This window comes from Saccoglossus kowalevskii, chromosome 14 (assembly GCF_978046115.1).
Source record: "Saccoglossus kowalevskii chromosome 14, keSacKowa6.1, whole genome shotgun sequence".
NCBI classification, from domain to species: domain Eukaryota; kingdom Metazoa; phylum Hemichordata; class Enteropneusta; family Harrimaniidae; genus Saccoglossus; species Saccoglossus kowalevskii.
In genome coordinates, this window is record NC_140654.1 from 8,294,200 (window position 1) to 8,308,579 (window position 14,380).

Consider the following 14,380-nt stretch of genomic DNA (forward strand, 5'->3'; position numbering starts at 1 on the left):
CCCTAAAAACTATCAGGTCTGTGCAGTGTCCTATGACATCTATGTACCAAATTTCATTGAAATGTAATGATTACTACTTGAAATATCAAAAGCTGAAAATTAATTAATTATGCAAATTAGGTAATTAATATGTACTCATATTACCCTAAAAACTATCAGGTCTGTGCAGTGTTCTATGACATCTATGTACCAAGTGTCATTGAAATGTGATGATTACTACTTGAAATATCAAAAGTTGAAAATTAATTAATTATGCAAATTAGCTAATTAATATATACTGATATTACCGTAAAAACTATCAGGTCTGTGCAGTGTCCTATAACATCTATGTACCAAATTTCATTGAAATGTGATGATTACTACTTGAAATATCAAAAGCTGAAAATTAATTAATTATGCTAATTAGGTAATTAATATGTACTCGTATTACCCAAAAAACTATCAGGTCTGTGCAGTGTCCTATGACATCTATGTACCAAGTGTCATTGAAATGTGATGATTACTACTTGAAATACCAACAGTTGAAAATTAATTAATTATGCAAATTAGCTAATTAATATATACTGATATTACCCTAAAAACTATCAGGTCTGTGCAGTGTCCTATGACATCTATGTACCAAATTTCATTGAAATGTAATGATTACTACTTGAAATATCAAAAGCTGAAAATTAATTAATTATGCAAATTAGGTAATTAATATGTACTCATATTACCCTAAAAACTATCAGGTCTGTGCAGTGTTCTATGACATCTATGTACCAAGTGTCATTGAAATGTGATGATTACTACTTGAAATATCAAAAGTTGAAAATTAATTAATTATGCAAATTAGCTAATTAATATATACTGATATTACCGTAAAAACTATCAGGTCTGTGCAGTGTCCTATAACATCTATGTACCAAATTTCATTGAAATGTGATGATTACTACTTGAAATATTAAAAGCTGAAAATTAATTAATTATGCTAATTAGGTAATTAATATGTACTCGTATTCCCCAAAAAACTATCAGGTCTGTGCAGTGTCCTATGACATCTATGTACCAAGTGTCATTGAAATGTGATGATTACTACTTGAAATATCAAAAGCTGAATATTAGTACTAGTGATTAGTACTTGAGATATCAGTGGAAAAGCCGAAAATTGATTAATCATTATGCAAATTAGGTAATTAATATTGCACAGATTTTTACCCAAAACTAATCAAATCTGCACATTAGTTTGGAGCATCTGTGTGCCAAGTTTCATCAAAATCCAATGAGTGGTTCTCTAGATATCAGTGGAACAGTCATGGAACAGCTAAAAATCAGCTGATTATCATGCAAATTAGGTAATTAATATGCATGGATTGTTACCAAAACCTAATCAAATCTGCGCATTGGCCCAGAGCATCTATGCACCAAGTTTCATCAAAAACTGATGTATGGTTCTTGAGATATCAGTGGAACAGACGGACACACATACACACACACACACACACACACATACACATACACACATACAGACACACTAACTGCAAAGACTCCCTTTTTGTGCTTCGCACACGGGAGTCAAAAAGCATAAAGCAAGGCTGACACTAGCACGAGTCATGCCAGTGCGCAAACTAGTCGTAAACTTGGGTGAAGTGTGCGTAAACCTGTCGTGACTGCGTGCCATGTCGGGACGAGAATTTTGAATGTTATAAATTTTGGTCACGACAAAATTTAGCGACCTGGTCGTGAACTCGTTGGGACGATGCAGGAGGATGCGTGCCAGTGTGTGGCAGTGTGCGCCAAACTATGCGTGAACTCGTCGTGCCAGTTCGTGAACAGTGCGAGAATCTCCCAGTTTGTGCCCCAAAATCGTTGCCAAAACTTGTGCAAGTGCCAGCTTTGCCCAAGTCAGTCTTACCCGTGTCATTATATAATTATGTAAACAATCCACGAAATGTAACAACTGGACTCTTATGAGATAAATACGATGCACTAAATGTTGGTTTTCACTCTCACAATTCTTTGGACTTGGGGATACCACATTTGTAAGATCTGTAAAGAGGAAGCAATAATTAAAAAACATAAACACAACTAAAGCATGCCGAGACAGTATAACAAAATCTCAATGGTGAAAATGTGTCATTTTTATGTATTTGTGGTCTTAACCTTTTCATTACCAGTTCTCCTTCATCACAAATTCACAAAATAGTCCCTTTTATTGTCTGCACTTTCCTTCAGAAGTTTGAGACAAAAATGGCCAAATTTTTTTCCAGAAATAATGAAGAATATGAGGAAAAATTTTAGAAAAATTTGGGTGAGAAAGTCTGGTGGTGAAAAGGTTAAAATGGCTGCCATTCGGCCATCTTGAATTTGATCATGAAACAAATGCATGTGCATATGATCAATATAATGTCTGATGTATGTGTGAAGTTTGAACTAGATTAGTCCAAGCATGGATATGGGTCGACACATACATGAACACACAGATCCCTGTCCTCAGAATGTGTTCAAGCAGGGCTTTAAAAGAGTTGTTGCATGTTTATTTCTATCTAGATCTTACCACTGAATCTGAGTTGTTCTAAACAGTATTTAGCTCTCTTGATTTGTAATAACAAACGGAACACAGCATTGTATATCTGCTGACATTCTGGATTGAGGACAACATTTACTGGCCATGGTACCTGAAATAAAGCAAGGCACAATTTCAATAATAATAAATATATTGTTATTATAAATATGATTAAAGTAAATTTCAGTTTGTACCATTAGAGTTATTTTTTAGTGCTGAAAATTCATTCTCACATTCATTCTCTCATTTATTTGTAAGAAGAAGTAACAGCATACACAGTTTGAAATGAAACAAATTTCAATATTGTTCTACATCGATGGCTCAGTGGGAGCACATCAAAGCAAGTGTTCGCACACTTAAGTATTTGTTTGCACCTGGTGGCGTTCTAACCATTATTGTTGTCATTTGAGCTGTTCTTACCTTGTAGTGCAGTGTTAACACGTCCAAAGCATTGATGGGAAGACGTTTCGTTTTGGATACTGGTTCCACACTAACTGTTAGCCTATACAATAAAACAAATCCACTGATTGTTGACCATAAAGACAATACTTATCGCCAGCTGAAAGCTTTCTTAGATAGCCAAAATGAATTGGAAAACCAATGTCAGCAGGAGTGCGTTCGCGTCGTCGCCTCGGGTGACGTGGTGAGCCTCATGTGCCCTGTTTTCATTCGGCTGCTATGTGACATCACAGCTAGGGCGACTCAAGGCAGTTTTTACGGCCGTTGCTTGCAGAGCCGGGGAAGTTTGGGAAAAAAGATAGCGAATGACGAAATCAATGCAACTGGGCGTGATTTTAAAATAAATTGTATACTTTTTACACAAGTTTCGCTTGTATAGCAACGGGGCAATACGATCACTTCCCCTGGATTACATTTGTGTAAACTTCTTCCTCAGGGAACCTTTTCGTTGCCACAGGTCACTACTGCCACGTCACTTGGGACACCCCGAGGCAGCTTCATGAATGCACTCCAGGTGTTTTATTATAAAGAAGCCAATAATACATACTCAGAATTTACCATTTTCATGAATGTTTCAGCCACTTCTGTGTGCAATACTTTCAAGTTAAGGTCATCTGTTTTAATGGAAGCAAAGTGGTGCAACTCTTTTTAATACCAAATTTTGTTACCTTGCACAAAATAAACCTGCATGAATATATTTTTTTTCAAACATTTTGTAAAAGACTGTAACTATTGAGAAATTATGTCATTTGATCTAAAATTAATGAAATTACAAAATATCTAGAGAGAGCAAAAAGCTGCTCCAACATTTGATGGAAAAAATGATTGATTCAAAGTGTTAATAGAACAATACATGTATTAGCATTCAACCCTTCATTTCGCACATTTTTAAGTACTTATAACAGTACTAAACACATTGAAGTTAGGCATTTTTCATACTTAGTGAGAGCAATACTTAATGACATCTGCAATATTAAGTAAATATTGCCATACCTGCTCATATGTTTAGAATGATGCATGTGTACAGCCTCTTGGAGTGCATTAGTTAGATAAGTCACATCTTGCCAATATTCTTGTAGTCTTAACCTCTCAAATACATCCGTATAAAAATCATACATGGCATCACCAGCTTCCATTAGGTAGAAATACTGAGATAAACAAACACAAGGATCATTACCTTTAATACACAATTCAGTACTACTGTAGAGTGCTTTACTTTCGCTTGGAATTAATTTTGGCTATTTTCGCTGAAGGAGTGGTTCAGTGAAAATAAAATCCAGCGAATATACCTGCTTTCCTATATTTTACATCCAACTCGTCAAAAATCAGTGAAATTAAATTCCATGAAAAACAAACAAAAAGTCTTTTCAGCAAAAATTAAATCTAGCTAAAATAAAGTATTTTACAGTATTTTTAGACAGTTATTTGATTGAGAAGAATATAATATAGTGGCATAATTTAGAAAGATTAGAAGGTTCATACAGAACAATTTGGCACAGAATCCATGTTAAGGAATACATGACAGGAATGTATAACTACTATCTTAATTGTGCTATCCAGGCACCAACCATGCAGAGGTGAACAGAGGAGATACTTACTCTCATGGCTGCAAGGTAATCTAACAAATGATATTCAGTTTTTAACAACTTTACTAAGTGACTGGATGCTCTGTTACACTTCTTAATGATATGCGGATATAGACATCGATGCATCACTAACTGGATGTCCAGTGGTCTATCTGTAAACACATCCATTAGTTCATGAGGTAAACCACTTGAGAATGATCTAAAAATAGAAAATGCAAAAGTCAGTGACACAGATACACATATTGATTAACAAAGCAAGCACTATGATGTCATGTGACAAAACATGGCATAATTCAACTTTCTGAAAATTTGATTTACGCAAAATTATGTCCATATGGTCAAAAATTAACAAAGAAATTATAGAAAAATACAATAAAATAATGCACCAACATTTTGATGGGAACAAGTGTGGCATTCATGGGTTAGACATATATCCTAACATGTACAATGTATGTACCTAATTTGAACAAAAACTGACAGAGCATGCATAAGATATTACATTTTCAAAAAACAAAATGGCTGCCAGTCAGCCATCTTGGATTGAATCAGTATAAAACCACTGCGTGTGCATATGTCCAAGATAAAGTACTAGGCACATGCAAAGAATGAACAGACAGGGTTTTGAAATATGACTCTGGGCGGGCCGAGACCGAATTATAGGTCCCTGTTTCAAACTTCATTCAAACAGGGACTAATAATAAAATCACTCAAAACTAGTTAATAAAAAATATTTGTTCTTACTATTTCAGCAGGCTTCAACAAAAATTATTTGTTGATGGTTTAATTAGTGGAAAAGTTAAACTATAAACTAATATGGAAGGAGGTTATAAAATAGTAGAGGTCAACAAAGGTGAACACTTACTTCTTTGAGCTAAGAGTGTATTGTTTACTCTGCAGTTTGGCATCATGTTGTAACAAGAGATTCACTTCTGTTAACTGTTGCTGTGAGATATCAATGACAACATCATCACTATCACTTGACTCATCAATGTCTTCACTCTCATCTATATCCCATACACCGTACAGAGATTTGGTAAAACTCTCAAAAAGGGAAATCCTGTCACCTGAGAAAAAATGAAATGCATTCCAATTCATATGATCAGATTTATCAGGCAAAACTGGATCTGATTTATCTGATGGAAAAATAGGTGTTTAAACAATTGATTATTGAACCAAACTGCATCTGATTTATCTGATGGAAAAACAGATGTTTATACGAATGATTATTGTACAAAACACATCTGATTGAAAAATATGTGTTTATAGGATCAGATTTATTAATCTGGTGAAAATAAACATATCTGAAGTTTCAAATATCAGATCAGATTTTGCAATCAGATTATGTCCGATCATACTAACCACACGTCAGCGTTCAACTAAATCTGATTTTTTTTTTATTTGATCAGCTATCAAATATTGTGGTTCACATGCTTTAATTTACCTGAACATATTATTTTGAACCAAAGGTACATAGTTTCCCACTAGCGATTGGTTACAAAAGTCAACTTTTCCATTCAATTGGTTCATTACAAAGTGAAATACAGAAACATATTAATAAATTATTTATCTATTAAATTTGACAAGATACTTACCCTCTGACAAATTTAATTTCTTCTCTGTTAGTCTACCAAGACTTGCCACTAGATCCATGGATTTTCCAGCAGATATAACACTGTATAAGATTGGTTCTAAAAATCCTGGAATTCCAACTGATTCTGATGGTGTATCTTTAGTGAACTGCTGTTGCTGTAGTTTAGATTGCTGTGCTGAGACGCCATATATGGTGTAGCCCTTCTCCCAATATTCATTACTATTAGTCTGGATTTCTTCATTTCTAAATACAGTGAAATAAGCTGTATGAAGTCGAGTTTGGTTGGCAATCAAATACTCATAGTACTAGTATTTTCCAACAATATGACCAATTAAAGTCAGTGTGGGATTATTGCATTTCAAGTGTGGATGCAGAGTACCTGTGAGGTGAGTGTGTGAGGTGGGGTGGCTAACAGTCCCATATTTAATACATTCTTAATGTACTGTGCTGTGAAGAAAACTGAATATAAAGTGGCCAATGAGTATTTCACCCTATAGTCTGACATTTGCATAAATTTGAATGTGTAATGAGATATTACTAGCATCATAGCTAGGCATTAGTAGAGTAGAGTAAGCAAGTAGATGCATATATTTTTGTGACTAGTGTAAGTGTTCCAATGATATTTACCTTGATATAATAAATTCTTTAGCTGGATCTACTAATTTACCATTACTGATCCACTCATCTATGATATTTATAAAGGGCTGGGTGGATGTTAACCATATTGATAATACAGTACACACCTACATACACAAAATATAACATTTTTTAGAACATGTTAGATTTAAACATTGTTCTTACCAGGAAATAAATGTGTGTGAAAAAATTTTAAGTTTAGAACGTAAAACAAATTATCAATCCATGAAAGGTAGACAAGGAATGTTGTTGTCCTTAACATGTGCTCAAATACATAGTTATATAAATTGTATCTCATAAAATGATTTACTAATACAGCAAAAGTTGAAAGTATTGGGGCATCAAGCAGACAGATTGTTTTGACTATAAAGCAGTTTACTTTTCTAATTTACTAGCGCCGACTACTGGTTTCACCCACTCTATCTATAGCCACAAGGTACAGACAATAGTTTTGCATTGCACGATTTAAAATGGTAGACGAAATTTGTTATCCATGACAGATTTTTTTAAATGAAGTTTCACAAATCTGATGCTAATTACACTTACTAGTTTTTATCTTGGTTTGGTATTGTTTCTTGCATTGGAACCAGGATAATCCCAAGTACCAGAAGTTATGGGATGATTTCAATGGAATTGCCATAAAAAACTTATATTTCAAATTTCTTTAACAATTATTGTTGTTTCTGTAATATTGACTGTTAATTTTAACAAGAAGTCAAAAATATCACTTTTTACCAAAAATTACAAAAATATTCACCATAATTAGAGAATTAAAGATATCATCACAAAATGAACAAATCTGAGAAAGGTCTGCCCAAAGTATATATACACCAAGTATCAAAGCAATAAGAATTGTACTTTTCAAGAAGAAGTCGAAAAAGTAAAAAGTTTACACGGACGACGGCGGACAATCACTCATATGATAAGTTCCGGTCGACAAAGTCGACAGCATAGCTAAAAATATAACAGTAGAGAGCCAGAGCTACCTATAAATAAATACCTATAAATACCTTGACCTGTTTTTATTACTAAATTTAGAATAAAACCTTTTCCTGTATCTTCTATAGTTACTTGATAAAATCCCTTCAGACAGGTTTCAACTGAGAAATGAGATATGTATCTAGCATATCTGATCACGAACCACTATTAAGAGTAGATCGGTACTATGCTGAAGTCATTTCAGTGCGTGTTATGTGTCTCCTAACTGTTTTTGTTTGGTCTAAAAAGTGGGTAAAATGTAAACTATTGAAGACATTGAGAAACGTCACAAATGAAATCTCAACAATATGTACTCCTTTCTTGATGATTGATATGCCAGAAAATTTAACATGTTTAAGTCTCCAATGTCTATGTTGGCAAAATGTAAAACTAATTATAGTGCAATGTGGGATAGTTAAGTCAAATTGCAGGAGCAGACATGTTTTATGATTGGTGGAGTTGTGTTTGATTCGGTCATAACAATCCCGAAATACATGATTTTGAATTGTGATATAGTCTATGGCTTCCAGTCAACCAACTTGAATTGTATCATGACACAAATCAACTGTTGTTGACATGCTAAAACACAATTGTCTGTAAACCAAGTTTTGACCTAATTGGACAGCATGCATTTCAGATATAAGCAGAAAGAAGCAAAAACAATGAAAATTGATGATTTTGTTTAACCTTCCTTGATGTGCTAGAACACCATTGTCTGTAAACCAAGATTTGACCTTATTGGACAGCGTGCATTTCTCTCCACCTCGAGGACTTAGACCAACGCTACGGAAAAAGTGGGGTCGTTGGGGGGACCCGGAGTCTATGGTGGGTATGAACTATGTGAATAGATGGGTTCGGAGAACCCTCTGCCTAAATTCACTACATTCAATTACCCACCATAGACTCCGGTCAGTCAAAATGACAATTTTGAACTGTAGGCAGAGTCAGACGCCGATAGGTGGCGGGTTTTCAGAGCAAACAGAAAATGATGAAAGTCTTTTCCCAGTCCGGGATGAAACACTCTACAGTAATCACTCAACACCTTAGTTAAGACCCAAAAAGGGTGGTGTCTTACCTTGCCTGTGCTGTCCCTGGAGCAAGAAGCCAAAATGCTTCTACCAACCTACCCCTACTTTTACCCCAACCCAATTCTGGGGGTAGTAAGCTTTCGAAGTAAAGATCGAAACAGTTCTGCATGAGGGCATAGGCCGCAAAACGGGACCTGGGAACTTCCAGGGGAGTGCTGATGGTAGAGAAATCTGTACGCAAAAAATGTCGAGACTGACTTATTGCCTATGCGCAGGGACCCTTGTGGTCGTTCGGGCTGGGTCAGCAAAGCAAGACTGACCCGCTTTGACGGGACCCAACCTAAAGAGACCTTCCTCAATAGATTCAGTGTCTTTTAGGTGGTAGTTGATAAAGACTTTCTGCGTTCTACAGAAGCCTGCCCTTCGTGTGTGTGGAGGGGGGGCTGATGCTAGTGAGTTTAAAGCAATTGCACAGACCTCATCTGCTCATACTTGGTGTCTCTGCAAGCTCTGTGTCGAGGCAGTTGAAGTATTATAGACCTCTAATACAGTCGCAGTAAACCACCTGGTTATGGAAGTTGGGGAGGCCGGCCTATCCTGTCTGCCTGGGCCGTAACACAAAGACATGTGCCTGGCACCCGTCCTGAATCCTTAGTACGGTTTGGTAGCAACTCCATGCTCAAACCGGGTGGAGAGGCAATTCCTCCTTACCCTCCGGGCCGACAAAATTTGACAGCCGGGGGATGACGATCGGGTGAGGATCGTGTCCTGGGATTTGGTTCTTGCTGAGAAACCCGATTCCAGCTCTGGCCGATGCCTACCTGAGGTGAGGGCCAGTAGGAAGACTATTTTCCACGTCAAAAATTTGAGTGGTGTTGATCGGAGAGGCTCAAAGGGTGGTCTGCTTAGAGCAGACAACACAGCTGACAAGTCCCAGTTGGGCGGTTCCCTTGTATGGGGTCTCACGTCAGGAAAGCAGTAAATAGTCTCCTAATAATAGGACAATCGGCTAGTCTTGTTCCTGTACGTTCTCAATGGCGGGGACAAGGCCGACCTGTAGCCAACGATCGCTGCGTGGGGCAAACCCACTTCGTCAAACAGGTGGACGAAGGAGCCTGCTACCTGGCCAATAGAGGGATGGTATGGATCAATCTCCCTTCTGCTACACCGATCAGTGTATGCTCACAGCCTAGAAATGTAGGCCACGTTGGTGGAATCCCTGTTCGCCCTGGCCAGGACATTGGCAGCCTGCTCAGATAAGGCTTTCGTATGTGCGGGTCTGAGAGCCTCTATGCGTGTAAGTGATACCCGCTGGGCTTGTTGGTAGTGCGCCGTCTGGTTGGGACGGCAGGTCCGGTAAGTCCGAAAGCACTACTGGTGTTTCGACTAGCATTTCCGACAGAAGTGGAAACTAGGCCTTGCTTGGCCAATTGGGTGCGACCAATGATAATATGCAGGTGTGCACCTGTCGAAGTTTTCTCCGGTGCCTGGTGAACTAGTGGGAAGGGAGGAAAGGCGTACACAACTAAGTGGGTCCACAGGATTAGCAAAGCGACCCTGGCCCAGGCTCCTGGAGTCGGCAGGAGTGTTACGTACGGGGTGCCGCAAACTGGTCTAACCTTGGACCATCCCACAGCCGAAATAGCCTGGAGGGTACCCACTGGGGTATCAGCCACTCAGTGTTCTGGAGACAGAGCCGCCCTGAAAGGGCGTCTGCCAGACTGTTCCTCACCCCTGGAAGGTGGTGTGCGGTTAGCTCCACATTGTATTCCAGGCACCAAAGGAGGATTCGCTCCGCTAGGACTGACAACGATGGGGAACGCCCCCCCTCCCTCCTTGAAGGTGACCACCGCTGCGCTGCCTGTGCGGAGCAGGACTCTGTGGTCTCGAACTACGAGTAGAAAGCATGGTAGTGCTAAGTACACTGCTTTCAGTTTGAGCCGGTTGATATGGTAGTCCCGAAACTAATGCGGGGGCCATATCCTTGGGCTTGTTCGTCCAATAGATGCGCTCCCCAACCTTGGGGGGAGGCATCTGTTACCAGAGTCATACCAGAGACTTTCTTATTCTCAGATATATGATTAGGCTTATAACTGAGATAACGGTCTGAGGTAATTTATATTATCAGTGTTGTGATCACTTGACTGGATTTCTCTTTTGTTTTCCATTGAAATCAATGTAACAACCAATGCGAACAAACATGGTGCTGGCAGGATAAGACTTAAGTCTGGGAAATGACATGGCATTGTATTTCTGCCAGTAGACAAAAAATAGTTCAAATTACAAAGCTCTTGTAATCTTCACCTATTATTCCAGTTGTATAGCCTGATTTACATTCGACATAATCCTTATAAATGTCAAGCAGTGATTCATACCTTTCATATTCAAGTTGACCTAAATAATATCTTATTCACATTGAAAAAAAATATTATGGTTGAACATAGTTTTCATACTATAAAATGGGCCAACCCGCTGACTCGCGTCGAGCAAGTTAGTAAATTAAAAACAAAATGACGCTCGTAAATAAATTCTCATTAGGGCGAAAAAAAAGGTCTGCCTACTCAATTTCTGGCAGTGCTAAAGAATTGATACTGCAGGATGTTATTCTTAGAGACATGATGTCACCAGCATTGTAAACTACATTCCAAATATATGCTTGGAAACAAAAATAATGACACGAAAATTCGAATGGCAATGAATCGGCGAGAGGCCATCTTTATTTTGAACGGAAAAAGTGATGCCTAAATATGATACGTATACTGTATACTGTTGAATACTTTATTTTCGCTGGAATTTATTTTCGCTGAAAAGGCTTTTTCGGCGTTTTGCTTGGAATTTATTTTCACTGATTTTTGATGAGATTAATGTGGAATATAGGAAAAAAAGTATATTCGTTGGATTTTATTTTCACGGAATCATCCCTTCAGCGAAAATAGCGAAAATAAATTCCAAGCGAAAATAAAGTATTCTACAGTATAATATAATAAAACTAGCACAATGAACCGATCCAACAACTACACTGGGTTTAAACTATCCAATAAACTAAAAAACATTGATCTTTCTAAAACACATGACGAATAGAAGGGCCCACCCGGTCAAGGTTGTTAGACATGTTCCAAGTTCCCGATCCCTGACTGAGTCCCTGAAATTTAAATGCGATATTCACGAATAATAATGTCAATATGCCACTATAGAAAGACTTGCCAGCTAAAGACTTGTGTTGAGCTTCTAAATCTATATAAATTATCAAAATATATGTTTTTTTCGGTTGTAAAAACTAGAACATGAAGGGAACAATGAATTGTTCGTTTCAATAGAATGCTCTGATATCAAGAGACTATGCTTCGCGGAAAGCCATACCCAGCGCAGTCTAAGCACAGCGGGTAATTCACACCTTAGACAATAGCCATTTCCAGACCTGGGATTGTGATACACTGTTATATTTTATAGACGCCTTTTATAAGTCGAGCGCCCTCAAACACTTCCTGTTTCAGAAGAACTGAAAGAGAGGCCAGTAGGTATAGAAACTCCACTGTCTCCATAGACAAATACAACAGTGTGGTTTGTGTAACTACTGTTTGCCATAGAGTACTTCTGCAGATCAAAGTTGGGGCAATATCAATCTCCCAAAATAAAATTTAGACAGCTTGTTTTATATACTGCTGGGGAAAGAGATTTTCAAAAACAACAACAAAATTTATATGAATGTAGGTATGATTTGGGACATAAACAAAAAATTGTTGTGGCCCTGGTTTTTACTTCGTTTTGACACTTATGCTGTTTCAAAAAAATAATTTCATTTCAGAAATATACAAATTCTGTAACTATAGTACCAGTGAAACTGGTAGTACTGGTAAAGTGTTTTTCAAGATCACTTTATCAATGTACATTTTTCTGTTGCGTTCATGATGTACCAGTGAATTTCCATCTCAGCAAATCTCTTTGCCACAATAGTACATCATAGTAGCTTAGAGGGCACACTTCCCCCAGTATATTCCACTCATTGCCATAATCCTTTTGGCTATATGACTTTTAATATTTGTTTTAAAGTAGTAGGGTTGTCACATGCGTACACGCAGAAATTGAGTCCCAATCGACACATGCTTAAAACGCAAAGGCTCATGGGTAGATGCTTGCTTGTAAACAATGACAAGCTATGATCATCTAAGCATGTGCAGGTGACGACTCCCCTGCTTTAAGTTATGCTGTGAAACAGCAGTTTGTCAATCTCTTCTTACATTCATAGAGGCCCTGAAGGCGAGGGCCTGGATGCCCCACCTGAATGTCCTTATGCAAAATAGACAAACATTTATTTCACAATTTCAGCCGTTTTAAGAAATGTTGGTATTGAAATTGGGTGTCCCCAGAATGCTAGACTTCATCAGGACCTGAATTAATAGACCTTGCACACCTGATCTGATTAGCTGTCAAAGGTTTCATATGATGCTACTGATAACAGTTGTAATGAAATTTAAATACAGTTTAATCTATAATGACCACCCAAAATACTTCAATAAAAGAAATTATAATATATAGACAGATAGTCCTTCTAAGAATGTTGATTATTTCATGTATAAAATATGACTATAATTTCTCAGATTAAGAGGCAATTTGTTAAGAATTATGTTTGCTTTGATTAAATTAAAAATATCAATGTAGAGAATAGCATCTTTGGCATGTACATACTGTATGTAAACCAATCAAATTCAGCGGGAGGAAATTTTTAAAAAATTCATGAGTCAAGGACAATCATGAAATTTCGTAGCAGTGAAAATGTTATTTTAAAGGGACACTGAGTAGGTCACAGTAACTTTTGTTTTTATGAATGCCATTAGGTAACTATAGACAATTTTTCATCCACTGTCAGATCACACATTATGCGTGAAATTGCACTTAAAAATCATATGGGATTTGACAAACACGAAACAATTTTCATGAGTAAGGATATGTCAATGCCATACTCCACCTCTGAAAGATTTTAAACATTGAACTATGAAAAAAAAATCTCAAGTTCAAAATCAAATCATTTAATTTTTGCAGCTGACGTTTGATTCACGTCTTTCACACATTATGCAAGATCTCATAGTGAAAGTAAAATGACCAATTACTAGGAGCAAAAACGGAACACTTCATGTGAGGTTCATTAGACCAAACTGGTACAAAAGATTGGTCACTTGTTACATTATATAGGTACCGGTAGTCTTTAAAGTACAGGTGACTTTACATGTAAATTGCATTGGGTCAGCTCAAAGGTGGTCACACTATGGGGAAGTGGTCTTTATATAAAGGTACTGTGGAATACTTTATTTTCGCTGGAATTAATTTTCGCTGAAAAGGCTTTTTAGGTGTTGTGTATTAAATTTATTTTCACTGATTTTTGATGAGTTTAATGTGAAATATAGGGAAAAAAATATATTCGCTGGATTTTATTTTCAAGGAATCTCAGCGAAAATAGCTTTTGACTGTAGTACCAGTACAAATAATAGTAATAGTACTGGAATGTTTAGAACCAAGAAAAACAATACATTTTCATCGGCATACTAAAAATTCTGCAGAT

General features: G+C 37.1%; 1 protein-coding gene across 1 annotated transcript in view; it reads right to left on the reverse strand.

Annotated features, from left to right (window-relative positions):
• Positions 1 to 14,380, reverse strand: part of LOC100366929 (gamma-tubulin complex component 5-like) — a 57,888-nt gene that overhangs the window by 5,752 nt on the left and 37,756 nt on the right. The window contains exons 11-18 of the mRNA XM_002738373.4: positions 6,809 to 6,924; positions 6,183 to 6,424; positions 5,453 to 5,654; positions 4,603 to 4,789; positions 3,998 to 4,152; positions 2,966 to 3,047; positions 2,537 to 2,657; positions 1,895 to 2,028 (exon numbers count right to left, since the gene is read on the reverse strand). Coding sequence (XP_002738419.1) covers positions 1,895 to 2,028; positions 2,537 to 2,657; positions 2,966 to 3,047; positions 3,998 to 4,152; positions 4,603 to 4,789; positions 5,453 to 5,654; positions 6,183 to 6,424; positions 6,809 to 6,924 — 1,239 coding nt within the window. The remainder of the gene's footprint in view (positions 1 to 1,894; positions 2,029 to 2,536; positions 2,658 to 2,965; positions 3,048 to 3,997; positions 4,153 to 4,602; positions 4,790 to 5,452; positions 5,655 to 6,182; positions 6,425 to 6,808; positions 6,925 to 14,380) is intronic.